The sequence below is a fragment of the Halichoerus grypus genome, chromosome 5 (genome assembly GCF_964656455.1).
Source record: "Halichoerus grypus chromosome 5, mHalGry1.hap1.1, whole genome shotgun sequence".
Taxonomy (NCBI): Eukaryota; Metazoa; Chordata; class Mammalia; order Carnivora; family Phocidae; genus Halichoerus; species Halichoerus grypus.
This window is the reverse complement of record NC_135716.1, coordinates 176,688,045-176,708,170: the sequence shown is the minus strand read 5'-3', so window position 1 is coordinate 176,708,170 and position 20,126 is coordinate 176,688,045. Positions and strand designations below refer to the sequence as shown.

The 20,126-nt window shown below is 56.0% G+C and overlaps 1 protein-coding gene and 1 long non-coding RNA gene across 5 annotated transcripts in view; one reads left to right on the top strand and one right to left on the bottom strand.

Annotated features, from left to right (window-relative positions):
- The window catches only part of KAZN (kazrin, periplakin interacting protein), a 1,038,326-nt gene that overhangs the window by 968,575 nt on the left and 49,625 nt on the right, over positions 1–20,126 (top strand). For all 4 annotated transcript variants that reach the window (XM_078073774.1, XM_078073773.1, XM_078073775.1 and 1 more), the window contains 2 exons: positions 8,793–8,929; positions 13,817–13,987. In XM_078073774.1, coding sequence (XP_077929900.1) covers positions 8,793–8,929; positions 13,817–13,987 — 308 coding nt within the window. The remainder of the gene's footprint in view (positions 1–8,792; positions 8,930–13,816; positions 13,988–20,126) is intronic.
- On the bottom strand, positions 4,221–18,847 carry LOC144381983 (uncharacterized). The gene is made up of 3 exons (XR_013448373.1): positions 18,825–18,847; positions 16,690–16,793; positions 4,221–4,620 (listed from the first exon to the last, which is right to left on the bottom strand). It is a non-coding gene; the product is annotated as an uncharacterized LOC144381983 (long non-coding RNA).

The following is a 20,126-nucleotide window of genomic DNA, read 5'->3' as shown; positions in this document are numbered from 1 at the left end:
TATCAAAGTCCTGGAGTCCAGTGCTAATGCTACCGCTCACTGGCTGAGTTGGCCAATCAATCCGCTTCACCTGGTGGTGAGAAGAAAATGGAAGTTTCTGTTCATGAGAAACAGAGCCGCCCCAGGTCAGAGCCCAGGTCACATAGCCAAGGGCATGTCTGACCAGGCCTGGCTCAGCAGGTGCCGTTTGGTCAGACGCACACTTACCCAAGTGCCACCTGACAGTACAAGAGCCTGCTTCTCCTCTGTTCTGAACTCACCTTGCTCAGCTTTCAAACAGGCAGAACCAACATAAACCTGGCTGTGCCTGTCCCGGGGCCATAAGTCTGTGGGCCCTTTACCTCCTTCCCTGCCTGGCCCTTCCTTCTCCCTGCCCTAGGCCCCTTCTCCAGACCCTTTACCCGGAATTCATCCTGTTGGTCAAGTCAGCCAGTGTTTTCTGAGGCCTCCTGGGGCCTGGGAGCCACGGGGAGCTGGAAGACAGGACGAGATGCTAACATTGAATGGGCACCTGCTGTGTTCAGGTGCTGGGTCATGTCACATAGAGCCCTCGGCTTAACAGCGAAGAGAACACCCAGAGAAGTTACGTGCAGGCCTGGACTGGAATCCAGGGCTCTGCTCTATGAGAATCTGAAGCTGTGTCTTTCTTTTTTTTTCTTTTCTTTTTTCTTTTTTTTATTTTGGAGAGAGAGTGCAGGGTAGGCAGGCAGGCAGAGGGAGAGAGAGAAAATCCTAAGGGGCACCTGGGTGGCTCAGTCATTAAGCATCTGCCTTCGGCTCAGGTCATGATCCCAGGGTCCTGGGATCGAGCCCCGCATCAGGCTCCCTGCTCAGCGGGAAGCCTGCTTCTCCCTCTCCCACTCCCCCTGCTGGTGTTCCCTCTCTCGCTGTGTCTCTGTCAAATAAATAAATAAAATCTTAAAAAAAAAGAAAATCCCAAGCAGGCTCCATGCCCAGCACAGAGCCCGATGTGGAGCTCAGTCTCACAACTCGGAGATCATGGCCTGAGCCCAAATCAAGAGTCAGACACTTAACCAGCTGCACCACCCAGGCGCCCCCTGAAGCTGTGTCTTTCTGGGATTCTCTTCTCTGCATAGGCTCATGGTCCACACCTGACAGTTCACCCCGGATACAGCAGACCGTCGTTCCGTATCGGGCAGGAGTGAGCGCATTTCCAGTCTTCATTCTAGAAATGAAGAAACTGGGGTTTAATTAAAGTCTGATAGGCAGACTCCAAAGCTGAGCTTTTCACACAGCCATGTTGGCCTAAGAATCAGGAGACCTGGGCCGCTCGCTCTGTGATACTGGGTATCCTCTTTCCCTCTCTGGGCCTCCTCTTCCCCTCTGTAAAGGGAAGTTGAGCTGAAAGAGCTCTTTGTTTTTCTTTTTTGAAATTTTTAATTATTTTTTTAATCTGTGTGTAGTTGACGTCACTTTAGTTTCAGGTGTGCAAAATAGTGATTCAACAACTCACCTTATGCTGTGCTTGCCACATAGCTCCCATCTGCCACCACACGACGCTGTTACCATACCAGGGACTATCTTCCCTAGGCTGTAGCTTTTATTCCCGCGTCCTGTTTGGAAGAGCATTTTGGTGGGTGTTTCTTCAGAGTGGTTTGCTAGGCCCTTCTGGCTCCTGTCTGCCCACCCTCTCCTTTCCTAGAGGCCCTGCATGCAGAAGGCTCAGTGAGCGGGGTATGTTGCATGGGAAAGAAAGAGGGCCCCCTGCTGGCGGCGGCTGGGATCGTCCTACGTGGGCGGAGGTTGGCCTGACCCTGCCCACCACCACCCCTCCCCTCCTCAGAGCCCCGTTTGTCCGGAGGGGTTCACCAGACTGGACATTTTCATAAGGTCTCCTGGTTTGGGACCATCCAGAACCAGGCCTGCAGTCTCCTGAGGTCAGACTAATGGGAAGTCTGACCGTGTGGAATGAGACCATGTCTTGGGCGGGCTGAGGATCCTACAAGCCTCGGGGGGGTGGCTGGGGGAGGATTCCTTAAGAGCTGCCGACTTGCACGCACGCACACACACTCACACGCACCCTCCTTCCAGCAACCACTGAGCAGTCATGGGGTGCACGCAAGAACGTCGGGCTGCTTTAATGGAAACCTCCCAAGGCCCCCTTGGGACTGTTAGCTGCAGAAACAGCGCCGGGTAGCAGGAGTAACTGGTGTGGATTTTTGGATCATCCGGTGGTTTTGTGGATCCATGCAGGTTCTGCTGTTAACAGCGACGTGCTTTCACAATAGGGTGGGGAAGGAGTGTGAGGGGTTCAAGGTCAGATGTCAGGGATGCAAGTCCAGGGTCTGATCCTTGAGCCGTGAGGGTCTTGGTGAGGAAGTTAACCATTTGAACCTCGATTTCCTCCTCCATAAGGCAGGTGCCCCTCCCCCCACCCAACACACACACACACACACACACACACACACACACACACACACATACACACACACACCCGCACAAGGTCCCGAGGAACAGATGAGGCGAACAGCACTTTAGGAGGTTGGTTGGGGATGGGTGAATTTGGAGGCCGCAGAGCAAGAGTGGGAGGGAGGCTGCCTCGGTGCTGGGGCCAGATGGTTACTGCCACCCACTACCTGACCAGGTTCCTCAATCTCTCTGGGTGCCTCCCTCCTCATTCTATAACATGGAATGGCTTCATACAGTGGTTGTGACAGTTGAGTGACAAAAACGCATAAGGGCCTTAGAGCAGTGTCCGGCACACGGGAATCGTTTTAACATCTAGGAAATCGAGGCTTGGGGGAGGCTAGTGACTTGCTCAAGGGCTCAGAGCCAGGGACAGAACCCAGATCCTCGGACTCCACACTGATGCCCATCCTGCCCCACTGTGTGGCATTGGTCAAGGCCGTGGACATATCTGTGGGGGGTCAGTGGTTGAGGTGATGATGTCTCCTAGACCCTCCAAAGCCAGAGGAAGCTCACAAAGTCCAGCACCCTCATGCTGGGGGCATGGGCTGAGGCTCAGAGAGAGGAAGGCTGGGAGCCTGGTCCCTCACTCCCCTGCAAGGTTCTCTGCACGCACTGCCTTGGTGGGTGGGTTAGCAGAAATCCCCTCCTGCTCAAACGTGCCCTATAAAATCCCTTACCCTCTAGGTGCACGGCCCCCAGAGGCTCAAAAGCCAAGAATTAACCTGTCTGGTTCCCTCGCACATGGGCTGAGGCCTCCCTTCGTCGGGGCGTTGCAGCTGAGGGTCTGCTCTACCCACGGCGGGAGTGAAGGGGAACTGCAGAGACCCTTTTGCTGTCTGGTCCTGTCCTCCCAGATGCGCATTTGCAACCTAAACTGGGGCTGATGCTGCACCCCCCCCCCGCCCCTGCCCCACGTCTGTGAGGGGCTGCAGCACTCTAGGCCAGGAAAGGAAGAAGGGGTCTGCTTCGGAAAGGGCCACTGCAAAAGCTTGAGAAGAGTGACCTCCCCAGAGAAGCTCCATCTTTGTGGGGCACAGTGGGGCCCCTGGTCACACCCCCCGTGTCTCACGTATGCGTGCGGCCTCCTGTGGGTTAGAAAAATCAGTCCCTCCCTGCACGCTCTCCTTCCCCCCCCTCCCCGAGTCCCCACATTCCCAGGAGCTGAGGTGATCCTACAGGGCCTGCTGGGCATGACATCACCCGTCACCATGGCAGTGGTCCCGGTGGCCTGGCTGCTGGAATGGGACACGCCTGGGTGAAGCTGGATGACTGAGAAGGTGAACGGAGCTGGGAGCTTTGGGCCAAGTCAGGAGGCTGGTGAGAGAGAGGGAGGTTCATGCCTCGCAGACCTCGTCTTGCATTAGCAGCATTTGGAGAACGTGAGGATAGGGTTTTGAAGGAGAGCTAAAAGCAGACGTGTGGCAAAGGGAAGGAGGCACCCTACTGCATATTTTTCATAGCTGCATAAATTAGTAGTTTAAATTAATTCTTGGAGACCTGTCGGGCTGATCTCCTTGTTAGAGTTATAATTCCAGTGCCTCCCTTCAGGGAGCCCCCTGTCTGATGACCCAGCATCTGGAGACTTGGGGGTAGTCAGGCTTGATTGGGACACACACTCACACTTTCCCACCTCAAGCCAGTGCAGGGGCCCCCAGGTGCCTGCTCCCAGGTCCTGCTTCTCCGTGAAGTTTTCTTGATGGGTTATGGACGTGTGTACTTCTGAAAAGCTGTGGCAGATCTCACAGCAGCTTCTTTGTTTACACTGTGCTTCCAAAAGTATCTTATCTTTGTTTTTAAGGGATCTTCACTTGGCATTCATTCCTAGAGAGTCAGCTTTCAGGTTTTTTTCAGTCCTCAGCCTGGCGGGGTCTACAGCCCAGAATCTGTAGAGCAGAGATTCCCAAGGAAAGCTTGTGTGAAGGAACCATGGAGCAGAGCCTTTCGTGATGGGGGTGATAGCACTTCTCACAGCCTGCCTTGATGTTTCTGTTAGGAATGTGTTGGGGTGCACAAAATGGGAAATCTCACAAACAGCGGGGTTTATTTTTCTCCTGTTATAAGAAATCCTGGCCCAAATGGTGCCATCATGGGTCCAGCTCTTTCTGTCTTTCTGCTCCCATTCTCAGTTTGTGTCTTCATTCTTGTGTTCACAAAATGGCTGCCATGCCTCGGGATGTCACATCTGTGTTCCTAGCAGGAAGACAAGGGAAGGGCAAAAGGGAAGAGTTACTGCCAGCGTACTATACTATGACCTTTTATTATAAAGAAAACAGGGGAGAGGTGCCTGGGTGGCTGTCGGTTAAGGTCCGACTCTTGATTTCTTTCGGTTCAGGTCATGATCACAGGGTCGTGAGATCAAGCCCCGCATTGGGTTCCACGCTGGACATGGAGCCTGCTTGGGATTCTCTCTCTCCCTCTGCCCCTCCCCCTCACTCTCCCACCCCCACCCCTCGAGCAGTCTCTCTCAAAAAAAAAAAAAGGGGGGGGGGGCGCCTGGGTGGCTCAGGTCATGATCTCCAGGTTCTGGGATCAAGCCCCAATTCGGGCTCCTTGCTCGATGGGGAGCCTGCCTCTCCCCCTGCGTGTGCTCGCTCTGTCTCTGTTTCTTTCAAATGAATAAATAAAATCTTTTAAAAAAATTTAAAAAAAAAGACAACGGGGGATTTCCCATAGACCCCTGTGTACATCTTAGTGGCCAAAATTAGACACATGCCCCCTCTAGCTGCAGGGGAGCTTGGGATGTTGAGTGTTTTAGCTGGGCACAAACAAAATTGGGGTTCTCTTGGTAAGGAGCAGGGTGGATGGAGTCTAGTGTCATCCACGTGTGTAGGGGTTTGTCTTCTCCATCACATTGCCGACCACCCAAGAGGTAGGGACCATGTCTCGTTCATCCTGTCCCCCCGACAGCAGCAGGCATGGAGACTGGCACATAGAAGGGGCTTAGTCAGCAGTTCCGGGGGGCTCTCTGTTTCTTCTTAGGGAGGAGCTACTAATCTGAAGGCAGAAGACCACCCCTTGCTCTCAGGAGCCCCCAGTCAGATGGGGGAGGTGTAGCCCCCTGCCCCACCACTGAGACCGTCGACACACACAGACACACGCACACCCACCCCTCCGCTGAAGGATAGAACAGGGGTCCATGCAGCTGCACGCGCAGATGGCGCAGGATGGACCAGTGAGGGATCCGTGGCAAGAGGCTGCCACGTCGCCGCTCTCCAAGGCCATGTGGCAAAAGTGAAGAGAGGCCTGGCAGTGCTGTGGAGGAAAGGGGCGGCATTCCTTCCCGGATCCTCCAGTTGCCAAGAGCAAAGTCTAGAATTTTGTGTTTGTCCAGACAAGGCTAATGAAGGAGGCAAATCAGAGCCCAAGGGGGATTAATTTCCAACCAGAAGCAGAGGCATGGCTTTCCCTGCCAGCTGAAGGGCAGAGGCATGCTCCCCAGGAGGATCCATGACGCCTGCTCAGCAGCAGCTGCTCCCCTGGGGTAGAGGGTCCCACTGGGAGCCACAGTGATGACTTTGCTCAGGTCAGCTGCCCCCCGCCCCTGCCCCCTGGCCCCTAGGAACCCCCCCGCCCCCGCACAACAGTCTGAAACCCGTCTGAGTCAGGTGCCAGGTCAAACCCAGTTCTGCCATTTATTGGCCGTGTGGCCTCAGTTTCCTCCCCTATAAAATGGGATGATCAAAATACCCACCCACCCACCTCTGTCACCCGAGTGCGGCTAGGATCCAGGATCTAATGACAATGCACATGGAAACTGCCGAGTTCGCAGTGACAGTCGGCGCCTGGGCTCTCCTGTGAGATTCCTTCTGACCCACTTACGTCTTTAGATGTTGGGTTTTCTGAAAGTGAAGCTCACCGGGAACACAGTCACACCATGTTAGGGTACAGGGCCCAAAACTGGCCCAGCCCTGCCTGCCTCCCGCCTGTCCCCAGGGTCATCCCCTGCCTGACAGGAGGACAACACGTGAGCTCTGTCTCCGTGCCCTCCACTGTCCCTGTCCCGTGGAGTCGCAGCCCCGCGGCCTGGAGTTCCGGCCCAGCTGAGCTTACCTACTGCTCCTCCATGCTGCCGTGAGGAGGACATGGGACGTGTCCAGCTGCCGGAGGGGCACGTTGAAAGCTGGAATGTAAAGGGCTGCCCAAGACCCAGGGTCCCCACTGCATGGGTCTCCCCCATGGTCCCAGCTGACCTACCTCCACCCTGTTCTACCCAGGTTGCAAGGAGGGGGGGAGGCAAAAGGCAGGAGGATGAAGGAGGTCCCCTTGGGGCCAGAAGGACATCAGCTTCTGTCAGACACCAGGCCGGGAGCCCAGGGTCCTCGGTCCTTAGGTCACGCCTGGCGGCTCCGACTCTCCTCTTGGCAGCCTGAGTTTGCAGGGTAGGATGTCCAGGACGAGATGGGGTGACACAGCCATCGCCCGTCCCGTATCACTGCCCTCAGCTCGCCATGGGGCCAGGACCCCATTTGGACATTCACTGTAAGGGCAGCATAATGTAGGGGCTTTGGGGTCAGACACGGCTGTGTGACTTCGGGAAAATGACCTAACTACTCTGTGCCTTCTCACACTAAAGGCTTCCTCAGTGTTCTCTCCAGGGAGGGAACAGAGTTCTGGGGCCTCTGGGAAAGGGCAGCGAAGCCCACCCTGCAGCCAGAGCCTGCCCTGAGCTCAGCAGCTCCATTTGCCAAAGAGCCAGTGGAGAGAGGGCACAAGGAGAGAGAGTCTGCAGGGAGCCAGGCAGCTGCTTGGGACTCGTGGCCCTTTGTGTGTGTGTGTGTGTGTGTGTGTGTGTGTGTGTGTGTGTGTGTGTGTGTACGTGCATGTGTGACAGAGTGAGAGAACACTTTATTAAGATATAATTCACATGTCATACAATTTACCCATTTACAATGTACAATTCAGTGGGTTTTAGTATATTCACAGATCATTACATCCACCACCACAGTCAGTATTAGGACATTTTCATCACGTCAGAAGGAAACCCCATGCCCTCCAGCCACCACCCCTCCATCCACACGTCCCCGCCAGCTACCACCCCCAGCCCTCAGCCACCACAAGTCTACTTCCTGTCTCCACAGACTTCCCTACTGTGGACGATTCATAAAGTCTGCGGAATCACACCATACATGACTGGCTCCTTTCTTGTAGCATGATGTCATCCATGGTATAGCATAAAGCAGTACTTCTTTTTATTGCCAAATAATGTTCCCTCGTATGGATATACCACGTTGTGTTTTTAATTCATTTATCAGTTGATGGACATTTGGGCGGTTTTTCACCTTTTGGCTTCTGTGACCCATGTTGCTGTACACGTTTGTGTCTGTGTGTTTGTGTGGACGTATGTTTTCATTTCTGTTGGGTGTGTGCCTGGGGGGGGATTGCTGGATCACAAGGTAACTTGATATTGAATCACTTGGGGAACTCTCAGGCTCTCTTCCAACATGGCGGCACCACTCCATCCATCCCCAGCGTGTGACGTGTCCCCATTTCCCCACATCTGTGCCAACACTTGAGTCTATCTTATTTATTTTGGCTGTTCTAGTGAGTGTGAAGTGGTATCTCATTGGGGTTTTGATTTGCATTTCCCCTGTTGACGAATGATGTCAAGCTCCTTTTTGTGTACTCATTGACCATTTCTTGGAGAAATGTCTATTCAGATGGTTTGCCTATTTTTTACTTGGGTTGTCTTTTTATTATTGGGTTGTAAGAGCTCTGTGTATATTCTACATGTCAGCCCCTTATCAGATAGATGGTTTGCAAGTATTTTCTCCCATTACCTGAGTTGTCTTTTTACTTCCTTGGTGGTGGCCTTGGAAGCACAGCAGGGTTCCATGTTGATGGAGTGTGATGCATCTGTATTTGTTCCGCTATGCATACTTTTGGTGTCGTATCTTGCTGCGTGTTTTTAATCAAGTGCTTCTCCCGTGGAGGGAACGAACCAGATGATGGACTGTCGTGCTGGGCTGAGTGGTCCTGGGGCTCAGAGTGGACCGTGGGGGCTCATTCAGCAGGGAGTCAGGCGCCACCAGCTTCCTGGGCCGTGGATGTGGGTGCTCACCAGGCCCCCAGCTCCCTGTCCCTGGAGACCTCTTCAGTTCAGGGCTCGGAGGGATGCTCAGTCTAGGACTTGCTGCCCTGATTGGATCAATAAAACTGAGAGGTGAGAACAGGGACTGTTGAGACAGGTGGACCTGCGTTCGAGTCCTGGGAATGCCACTAAGTGACCTGGGCACGTGGGAGAGAAACGTCATCTTTCTACACCCCGCTTTCTTATCTCTTAAAAGGATAGAAGCAGGGTCCCAGCATCTGGGACCATCGAACAGCTGGGGTCTCGGGCACTAACTCACTCTCCTGCCCCGCAGCCATGAAAGCCGACCGGAAGCGCCTGAAGGGCGAGAAGACGGACCTGGTGAGCCAGATGCAGCAGCTGTACGCCACGCTGGAGAGCCGCGAGGAGCAACTGCGCGACTTCATCCGCAACTACGAGCAGCACCGCAAGGTGGGGGCAGGCCCCTCCCTCCCCCTTCCTCTCCCCGCCCCCTGCTCCCGCCCCTCCCCCATCCCAGACACCAGCTTCCTCCCCTCCCCCTGCCTCCCTGCCCCCTGCTCCCTCCGCCAGATACCAGCTCCCCCTCCTCCCCTTCCTGCTCCCTCAACCCTCTTCCCTTCCTCTTCTCCCCTCCCCTGCTCCCTCTCCTCCCCCCAGACGCCAGCTCCCTCCCCGCTTGACCCCCTCTGCAGACACCAGCACCCCTACCTCCCACTGCCTGCAGGATATCTTCTCTGCCGTCAGGAGGTCTGGCTTCACTAATCCCCAAACACACACTCACTGCCCGTGTCACCTGCTCACCTGAGGAGGACTCGGGCTTGGCTATGGAGATGAAATGGGCATAGCCCCTAGCTGGGGGTCCCCATGCCTCCTAGGCAAATAAGCCTGGACTGGACAGCCCAGTTGGTGACAGTGTAGACACTGGATTCTGGCTGGCCTGGGTTCAGATCCCAGCCCCCAAGGTATGTGTCCTAGGGCATCTCACCTCATCTTGGAGAGCCTCAGACCTTGGAGAGGTATGAAGAACACTGGATGAGGTGATCCGCGTGGCATCTGGTGTATACTGAGGGCTTCGTAAATATTAGCTATGCGTCTTGTTAATAATACCATAATAACAGTGTGCAGAGAGACCTGGGAGCCCTGGTGAGAGAGCAGGAAATTCTGCCTGCAGGGAAAGAGTCTTGGAAGGCTTTACGGAGGAGGTGACATATGAGTTGGGCTCTGCGGGGTGAGTAGGACTTTAGTCAAACAAATGAGTTATTTCCACTGTTGAGGTTTATGGAGCAACCCGAGGCTGACCACAGAGAAGAGGTCCTGGCCGCCCCCACCCGTGAGCCATGGGTGGTTGCTGGGCATTTCAGTGGCACTGTGGCCTTCCTGGGGCTTAATAGCAAACACTTCTGTCTTGCAGTGGGTCATCAAATTTGTTTTTGTAATTGGGCTCCTACTTGAAAATAAAATTTCCACGGAGATCCACCTCCCCCACTGGACCATGCCCTTTTTTTTAAGTCCAGGTAACTGGGGGCCCCCCTGCTAAGTCCAACCAGCAGTTGGGGGGGTAGGGTTGAAGCTGCTGCAGCCGTGGGCAACCATAGACAGCCACAGCTCAGCATCAGATGTCACTCTTACGGAATGGCTTCACAAGACCCTTCAGATTTGTTTCCAGAAAAATGGAATTTGGAAAACATGAATGTTTTTGTTAAATTACTATCTTAAGCCTTGTTGTCATGTGGAGCAAATTGTTCTTATACTTCCAGCATATCAGTGGAGTAGTAACATTGTGATAGTCTTTAACCCTTCTGGAGTCCAACCCCATTTTACAGATGGGAAGACTGAGGCCATGAAGGGTCCAGGGACAGACCCAAAGCCACATATTTAGAGCTGGTTTGGAGAAGCTAAAACCACAAGTCCTGATTTTATTCTGTCTCTTCCAAGATCTTGCAACTGGTTAAAAAAAAATGACTTGGGGCGCCTGGGTGGCTCAGTTGGTTGAGCGGCTGCCTTCGGCTCGGGTCATGATCCTGGAGTCCCTGGATCGGGTCCCGCATCGGGCTCCCTGCTCGGCGGGGAGTCTGCTTCTCCCTCTGACCCTCCCCCCTCTCAAGTACTCGCTCTCTCTCATTCTCTCTCTCTCAAATAAATAAATAAAAATCTTAAAAAAAAAAAAAAAAAGAAACTACATCTGTCTGTGTTAAATAAATTTACTATTAAAAAAAAAAAAAAAAAAAAAAATGACTTGCCTTTTATGCACAAAATAAGTGTCCCTGTGAACAGGATGAAGGGAACCCTCAGGTGCCCCCCACCCTCCTTGGCCCTGCCACTTCACCTGCCCCTGCTCAGCCAGTTCCTCCTGGGGACCCCCGCAGGCCTTCCCTGGAGCAGGGAGCAGATCCCAGTTCTCTGAGCTCCTAGGGTCAGCACGGGCGCAGGCTGCTGAGAAATGAGGGGTTCGGGGCCTGCCCAGAAAGTTCACAGAATTGCAACATCCCAGAAAGTTGTGCCTAATGCATGTTCCTGTCACATGGGTGCAGTTCCGAGGTGGATTTGGCACTCTCCATAAATCAGCTGAGGAAGTTCTTGCAGCAAGCCGGGCAGCCAGGCGGGGGGCCAATTGCTGTCACAATAGGCCACCTTCATCCTGCCCTCCTCGCCTCCCCAGCCAGGCCTATGTCGCCCTGCTGCCCCCTCCCCACTGCACCCCTCCTACTTCTGTCCAGTGAGCCCCAGGTGCCAGTAGGGGGACCCCGCTCCCAGCTTCGCATCTGAGGCCCGGCACAGCGGGCCAAATCCTCCCCTCATAAATCCCGGCCACCCTGACCCACATCTGGGTCCAGCCTCCCTGGCCAGTCTCCTTTCTGTTGCTTTCCTGCCTCAGTTACCAGCAAGGATTGAGACCTCTACCACACTGTCTGAGGGGCTGGGGAACTTATTTCTCTGGCCTCAATGCGCTCATCTGTGAAATGGGGATCACTACAGTCCCCCACCTCACGGGTGGTTGCGAGGTTTAAATATAATTGCCTAAAACGCTGAGGCACCGTACTCAGCGTGTGTTCAGAACATTCTGTGTCAGTTGCTGCCGAGCCCGCTCTCCTGCCGCCAGGGAATATGATCATGGGAGGGGGCATCAGAGTCTTCACCAAGTCGAAAAGCACCTATCTACGGGCTTTCCCTCTGGTCTGCTCATGACCAGTGCAGTCAGTGACTGCAAACAGACACAGAGACAAAGATGATCCTGAGGGTCCTAGGGGACCTTCCTCCTAATTCAAAAATGTTTTGTAAGCAGCCTCTTGCCCACCAGCCGGTTCTAAGGGACGGTCCTTACCCAGTTACTCAGTTCCACACACTTCATCTCCCGGGCCCTTCTGTGATCCAGGCTTGCGGCTGGGTGCTGGGGGCCGATGCCCAGGACATGGCTCAGCCCCCAGGGTAGGAGCTCCCCATCCGCGTGCGTGCTGGGGGCCCTGCCTGTCCCCTGTTGGCCTGACCCCACCTGAACCCAGCTCCACAGAGAAGGGAGAACTAACCAGCAGTGGCATGCCTCCCTGCACTGAGAGTCTTGCTTCCAGAACCTCAGTACAACTCCACCTGTGATGGGGTGATAGTACCATCTGTCGCTGTGTATCTTGCATGGCCGGTTTCTGCAGAGCATCCGTCACCCTGGGAGGTGGTAGTGTCGCCGTCTCACAAATGAGGTGGTCGGTCGAGGTTTGGGGAAGTTGAACAACTCAGCCAGCGCCCTGCAGCAAAGACTCAAACCCAGGCGTCCTGAGCCCAAAGAGCAGGGGCCAGTGGCACGTCCTGGAAGGGACCGTCCCCCGCACCCCCTCTAGGCTGCACTGAAGCTGGGACACAGGCTGCTCGCACTGGCCCAGGAGCCGTGGCGCGATGGCCTTCACGGCCGGCCCCCTGCAGCCGGGTGCGCCTGATCGTGTCGCCGCTGTGTCTGTCGCCCGCTGCTGTGTGCGGGCTGTCCCCGCTGGGACCCGGGTCTGTGCCCGCGCACCGAAGCTGCACATCCCTGCTCTCACGGCGCGTGCCGGGGGGCTCTGCTCCGGGAGCTCCGCGGATGCAGGCATTTCTGTGTGGCTCGTGCCTGCCCACGGCATCCGTGAATACGGGTTCAGTGGCCAATGTCGGGTGGCAGAACGGAGAGCCCAGGGCCGCTCTCAGGCGGGTGGTCCCGGAAGGCTGCTCAGAGAGGACCGCCGAGCAGACACTGCTGTGTGCCCGCGCCGTGCTGAGCTCGCCACGAGGATTGTCTCATTCCATCCTCAAAATAACACCCTGAAGTCCTTGCGTATTATCTCTGGGTTACAGACAAGGGCGCGGGGGCCCGATAGTCATTGCCGCTTGTCCTTGCAGAGCCAGGATTTGACCCACACTCCCTCTCCCCAGACCATAAGCCGTAGCCTCAGCCCTGTGACAACCCCAGAGAAAAGGCCAGCCCCCCACCTCCCTGGCTCTGGCCATCTGGCTGTCAGGCCTTTGGCGACAGGGCTGGTAAACACGGCAGGAGGGCCGCCTCCCTCCACGGCCCCAGGCTGCACACAGAGCTGGAGCACCGCTCCTGATCCGATCAATGGGAAGACCTTGCTGGGGGGGTGGGCAGGGCCCTGCGCTGGGACCCTTCTTCTCGGGAAGGGCGCCTGCTGATCGGACACGTGGCTCTTGCCCACGGAGGTCAGGCCCCCTGATTCAGCTGTCTGTCCCTTGGCTTCGCTCACTCGGCGCAGCCGGAGCCCCGGGCCCTTCCCTCTGCACCCCGGAGGAAACGGCTCAGGGCGGGGGACTGGCCGGTGACCGTGCGGCCTTCAGTCACAGCCGCTCGCCTGCTTTGGCGTGGGCTGTGACCCTGTGGGGTGCTGCGGGACCCCGGGGCAGCCAGAGCAGCTGCTCAGCCGCTGTCTCTTTCTCCGTCTCTCCTTTCCGTGACACACACGTTACCAAACCACCCGGACAAAGCCCCACACCCGCTACTGACCCAGACTTCCCTCGGACTCCACGTATTTCCCGCACAGGAGGTCATTTCATCTTTATAACAATTCTTTGAAACAAGTAGTATCAACTACCCCCCCCCCATTTCAAAGATGGAGAAACGGAGACTTGATGGGGTAAAAACACTTACTCGTCGCATTCATTTGCTCATTGATTCACAGAAACAATATTTACTGAGCATCTCCTAATGGTTTGTCTCAGTCTGGTCCCCCAGCTAAGCTGTGGCAGAGCCAGGGGCCTCCCCTCACCTTCCTCTGGTCCAGGGCTCAAGGCCCTCCTCTGGCCCTTCCAAGAGGAGGCCCCGCGCCCCCGCTGTAACGGCCTGGTGCTCTGTCCCCGCAGGAGAGCGAGGATGCCGTCAAAGCCCTGGCTAAGGAGAAGGACCTGCTGGAGCGCGAGAAGTGGGAGCTGCGGCGCCAAGCCAAGGAGGCCACGGACCATGCCACGGCGCTGCGCTCCCAGCTGGACCTCAAGGACAACCGGATGAAGGAGCTGGAGGCCGAGCTGGCCATGGTGAGACCCTGCCCCACCTTCACACAGCCGGGGCGTCTGGGCTGCTAGAAGCCACGTGACATGCTGGGGACGAGGTGTGGGGACAGGTTCACTGGGAGTCCCCCGGTGGAGTCACACAGAATGGGCCGGGGAGGGGGTGCAGCTGGGCGCGGGGTCTGTGATGCTCTGTCAGCTTCCTTCCACATCAATCCCTGAGCCCAGGCCACAGCCCCTCATCCACCTGCAGGGGCCGGGCGAGTGTGCTGGGAGCCCATCCTCCCTTCCACGCTCCCAGGCCACTGTCAACAAACAAAGCCCATTTTTGTTTAAAATACACGTATTTGTTTAGGAAAACATTTGGGAGAAAATACACCAAAAAACTAACAGTGGTTATTTCTGGGTAGGAGGATTGCAAGAAATCTCTAGTGAAAATGTCTTACTTGGGTTGTCAAGGAAAAAATGTTATTTTTTTTTTCCAATCCAAAACAAACCTTCAAAGTAACTTCCAAACGCTGAGTTTTCCATGGAAGTGCCAGCCCGCATGTGGGGACAGAGAGCCCAGGTGGTGTGTCTGGGCCTGGTGGAAGGGGTCCCAGGCCCTGGAGTCCTGCTCTGCCTGTTCCTGTGTGACCTTGGGCCACTCACTGAACTTCTCTGGGCTTCAGTGCCCTTTATCTGGTACTGGAAGGGGGCAGGGGTCTTTACCTCACCCTGCCCTCCCAGGAGATGGCCGGGAAACTCCAGGGAGCCCATGGCTTAAGGGGCCTTTGAAACCACCAGGGGCTCAATGTGACCGTGGCTGGGAGGAGTGTGTGCAGGGTGCTCCTGAGGGGTTGGGGGGGTGAGGGGTCCCACGAAGCTCTTAGAACACAACGGCCTCCTGCAGAGAGCACGGATGCGGGCTAACCGTGTGGTGACAGCCATGGGTTCTGGGTTTGAATCCAGCCCCATTGCTTCCTAGCTGTGTGACCTCGGGCGGGACCCTTCACCTCTCGGGACCTGTTTCATCAAGTCTAAATAGGGCTAACTGCATTGACTCCATAGGGCCTTTCTGAGGATTTCAGTGAAGTAACGTGAGGGAAGCACTTCGCGTGGTGCTGTACGTAGTGATGATATCGTGGCACAAACCTTCTCTGGGGTCACTTCCTTCAGGATCGTGGACCACCCTGTGGCGGGTCAGGACCCCTGGGCCTCTCCTGGGTCTCCTGTCCAATGCTGACCCCTAGTGGTCAGAACTGCCCAGGCCGGAAGAAGCTGCAGCTGCGAGGTCCTCTCGAAGGGTGGGTGCTTCTCCCACCAGTGAGGTCGGTGGCGCTGGCCGCCTGCAGCCCAGGGCAGAAACCTTCCCAGCTGCAGACCTGGGAAGTTGGTGCAGGTCTTCCCAGTGCCCCATACGTAGATGGCCACATGTGTCTTCCTGGCCTTGGAGCACTGGCCTCAAGCATTCTGGGGATTTCTGGGGTCTTTCAGAATTGGGAACCAGATCTCCTCTCTTTCTCCTCTCACCGTGCCCAGACTGCTCAGCCTGCTTCCGTTCTGGCCAACGGCACTCAGATCCTTGCCCTCTCCTCTGGCGGGCATCACACCCCCTCTGCTAAGTGTGAATAGTTACGGTGGGTGTTTGCAGCCTAGAGTACAGCCTCTCATCCATCAGCGTGGCCGATGTCTGCCTAGGGCTCAGCGGCAGAGGGAGGGCCTTTGCTAAGATGCATGACAGCCCCAGTGTTGTTGGGGTGTTCACCAGACTGGAGGTTCCCTCTGTTGCCCGCCATCCGCAGAATTTCACACCCTGGAGGCTTCCGGAACTGCCTGCTCCAGGCAGCGTTGACAGCTTGTCCCACTGCCCTGCTGGCCAGGCCGAGACTAAAGGGAGGGCGCCGTCCCTGGGCATGTGCCTTATACATGTGCCTTGGGTGTGAGCCACCGAAAGCCGCTCTGGCTGGTTTAGCACATGGGATGTGCTGGAAGGGAAGTCAGGAGCTCACAGGTGCAGCGGGAAGGTGGAGGGCCAGACTTAGATATGATTCGAAGCCAAGGTAGTCGCAGAGGTGGGGAAGCCAGGGTTCTACACGGAGTGGTCTGCTCGGCGGCCCCTGTTGGGGAGGATGAACTTGAACCTGCCTCAGAATGGCACCCCAGTTTTTTTTTTTTGTAAGTCCAGCAAAGGTAGCAAAATGGCCCTTCTAGGGTCACTTGTTTACCACTTACCTAGGGGTCCTGGCTCTAGCCACTGGTGATGAGTCATTTCTTAAGTGACGCCGAGGTGCCACCAAGGAGATGGGAGCTGAGCTGGCAAATTCACACCCACCCGTGACAGTAAAACCCTGGGAAGCAGCTGGGTGCCTGATGAGCATAAGCGGGCCCTGTCCCAATTTAGGCATCGCCCCTCCTTCCAGCCTCTGTGGGGGGAGCTGGGCTCTGGGTCTCCACACACTCCATGTGGCTCTGAAGGGCCTGCTTCCCTTGAGTAAATGCCAAAGACTTGGGCTTCCCAAGAAAGCAAAGCCCTCTGGGTGTTTGGTGGTGGCGGCACCCAGGCTCCCACTCAGCTACCTGCCCTTGTGGGGGGAGGTGTTCCCGATTAGCGACTCCTGGCCGCCCCAGGCATTACCGCTCCCGGCATGGTTTCACCTCTGTAACCACACTGGCTTCGGGGGACCACCCTGTGGGGTGTAGGTGTATATTTTGTAACATGTTCTTTTATTGAGATATAATTCACCTACCGTAAAATTCATCCTTTTTAAGATGTACGATTCGGTGGATTTTAGTATGTTCACAGAGCCATGCAACCTTCACCACGGTGTAGTTCCAGAACAATTTCACCACCCTAAAAAGAAATTCATACCCATTAGCAGTCACTCCAGTGAGGCCTGTATTCCTGTTGTGCCCATTTTAGGGATGTGGAAACAGGCTCGGGGGCAGGAGCTCACCCAGGGCTGCCCAGCAGGTGGAGTCGGGCAGGCCCTGTGCCCCATGATGTGGCGCCTTCGCTCGCGAGGTCTTTATTTGCGAGAGAGAGAATGAGAGACAGAGAGCATGAGAGGGAGGAGGGTTAGAGGGAGAAGCAGACTCCCTGCCGAGCAGGGAGCCCGATGCGGGACTCGATCCCGGGACTCCAGGATCATGACCTGAACCGAAGGCAGTCGCCTATCCAACTGAGCCACCCAGGCGCCCTCACGAGGTCTTTAAAAAGACATCCGGCTGCTGGTCTGAAGGAGGCACCACCCCCAGCAGCCATGGCTTGTCCCTCAGGCCCTCCCCACTGGCGTCCACCACACAGCAGGGATGGGAGCCAGGACTGCCAGCCCCCGAGATCACAGGCTTCCCCGAAACGCTAGTCCTGCCGCACCCCCACTAAAGCTTGGTTCATGGTGGCCTAGTTTTCTGTCAACCCTGCGTCTCCAAAACAGGAGACGTTTCTTCCATTGACTACACTGTAAATGGGGCTCCTCACCCTCGGCACTGTTGACATTTGGGGTCAGGTAAGTTTGTTGTGGGGCCGGCTGGCGCACTGGAGGATGCCTAGCACCTTCCCTGGCTTCTGCCCACTAGGTGCCAGGAACACCTCCCAGTTGGGAAAACCAAAAGTCTCGGGACATTTCCCCGGGTTCCCTGGGGAGGTGGGTAGGGGCAGATTTCGCCCCAGGTGAGAACCAGTCTTCTGTAAAGTTGGATGTTTCTCAAGAAGGGAGCGTGGGACGGCCCCGACTCAGCATCAGGCTGTGCCTTACAGAGTCCCAGGTGGGTCCTGCCATCTTCGGGCTGTGTGACCTCTGACAAGGCACTCAGCCTCTCTGAATCTCAGTTTCCACATGTATGAAGTCAGGACTCTAAGACATTCTTCCTGGGGCGGTGGGGAGGTGAGGAGATGCTCAGTGAACGGCAGCTGTTGACCGGTGTTCTGCACCTAGCCCCGTCCTGTCCTCGGCCCCACCAGGATGAGGAGGTGTGGATTCTCGTGTCCCTTCCACTGGCCAGTCACTGTGCGACCTCAAGTCACTTTTAACCTGCCTGGGCCTCCGTTTCCTTGTCTGTAAAAATGGCAGCCGCCACAGGCCCAGGCGAGAGTCAGGTGTGGTGAGGGCGGGTGAGAGGCTGGGTCAAGCAGCAGGGGGACGACAGGGGCGGCCGAGCTCTGGGTTGGCGCTGCTTCTGCCCTCGCGCTGCGGAAACCCGCCTGCCACAAGCACCACCTCCTGGCCCTGGACCAGACCTGCTCACAGACCTGCTCATGTTTTCCTGGAGGTTCCTGTACCAGGATCCTCCCAGCCTTTGGCCAGCGGAGACGTCCCCCGGACAAGCAGGAATGCCTTGAAAAGCTAGTGAAGCATTCCGCTGAGCCGCACTCCCAGCATCCATCGGGGGCCCAGGCTCACTGTCCAACGCAGACTACTTCATGGCTGCCCATCGGCCGGCCTTCCAGGCAGTCAGGGAGGGAGGCCCAGGGCAGGGTCCAGCCTGCCTCCTGGATCTTCTCACCCTGTGGGGCGGGGGGGGGGGGGGCATCAATGACCCCACCAACCCCCGCAGCTGCGACTTACTGAACGTGTAGTAGGGCAGCCGGCATCCTGGGCCTCCGTGGGACCTAGTCCACGTCTTGTAGATGTTTCGTGATAAGTCACTAACCTTTATTGAGTATTTTCCCATAGGCCAGGGCTCTCCATAGCAACCATGTGATCCCCCTCAGACAGATAAGGGCATGGTGGCACCGAGGGCTGAGGGACCTCACTCAGGATCCCCCCCCACTGGGAAGGGGCGCAGCCCGGCTCAAATCCCGGCAGTCCGATTTCCGAGCCCAAACTCCAAAGCACTTTGCTGGGCCACTTTGTCAACCACAACTCCGGGTGGTGCTACTTACACAGAAAGGATCCCTCTCCGTTCCCCATCCTACTCGTGAGGACCTTGCTCAAGGTCACACAGCAAGTTAAATAGCAGAAGTGGAGTTTGAACCCAGTTCTGTCTGATTTCCGTCATGTGAGGGGGTTTGAGCCAATGTCCCACTATCCATTAGCTCAGAACTCCAGGCGCAGAGCGCTTGGGAGAGGGGAGAGGCTCAGACAGAAGAGGGAGCCAGCGCTCAAGGGATGCTCCCAGCATTAAAGCACATTCAGCGGAAGAGGTCAGCCAAAGAACGCGGTGTAGACTGCTACAGGAAGATGACCCATTGCAGCACTGGGCGTGCATGCACACGCACATGCTTCTATTTTAAGTTGACTCTACACACCTCTCCTGTAGGTCTCGTCTCTGTTGTAGCTCTGTCATGAGTGGACCGTTTGTAAGTGTCCTTGTGCTTTAGAGAGGTACCACCACCCCATCCTGCAGGACTCGCCGTAGGGGACCCCCCAGCTGTCAAGTAGCAATGATGTCAAGCTGCCTGCTGAGTTAGAAGGTGCCTCTCCCAGGCCCACACAGAGCTGAGGCCCCACCTGGGAGAAGAAAGCCAGGTGGGGACAGAAGAGCAATCCCTATGGCTTCCCACATAGGTGCCTGGGAACGTGTGCAAGAGGGCAGAGCTGAGGGCTCATTCGCATGATGGCAGACTGACCTGGGGCTCATTTCTCAACCCTGAGTCTGTCTTCCAGGCAGCCAAGATGGATTGGGCAGGAGGAAGCAAGGGAGTAGGGCAGCTTAGTGCATGGAGTGGTAGCCAGATGGAGGGCCAGGAGGTCAGATGCACATGGTGCGGTACCGTGGTGGCCAGGAAATGGGAGTCTCCTGTGTTGCTGGGTTGCTGCAAGCCTATAACAACCCTACGACACCCCCAGCCTAGCCCCTTCCTTCAGCAGGATTGTTCCCTTGCTTTGGGGGTAAGTTAACAGAGCAGATTCCCTGAGCTGTCAGCCTGGACATAGCAGAGCCTGCTTCCGTTAATTCCGAGGATTTTTATTGATCGCTGCATGTGCCCAGCTCCAAGCCAGGGCCTGTGGATTCCGTGGTGACCAGGCACACCCCAGTCTCTGCTTCATGGATTCAGAGTCTGCATTACTTGGGCTGGTGATTTCATTGCCCCAGAGGAGTGTGGGTGCTGTAGAAACCACGGGGCTCATGGCCAGACTCCCAGGCTTGGGACCCCCTTGAATGTTGTGCTTGCTGTGCATTCTTGAAGAAGTCACTTCTCTAAGCTTCGGTTTCTCCTCCGTCAAGCACAGATAATCTTCCA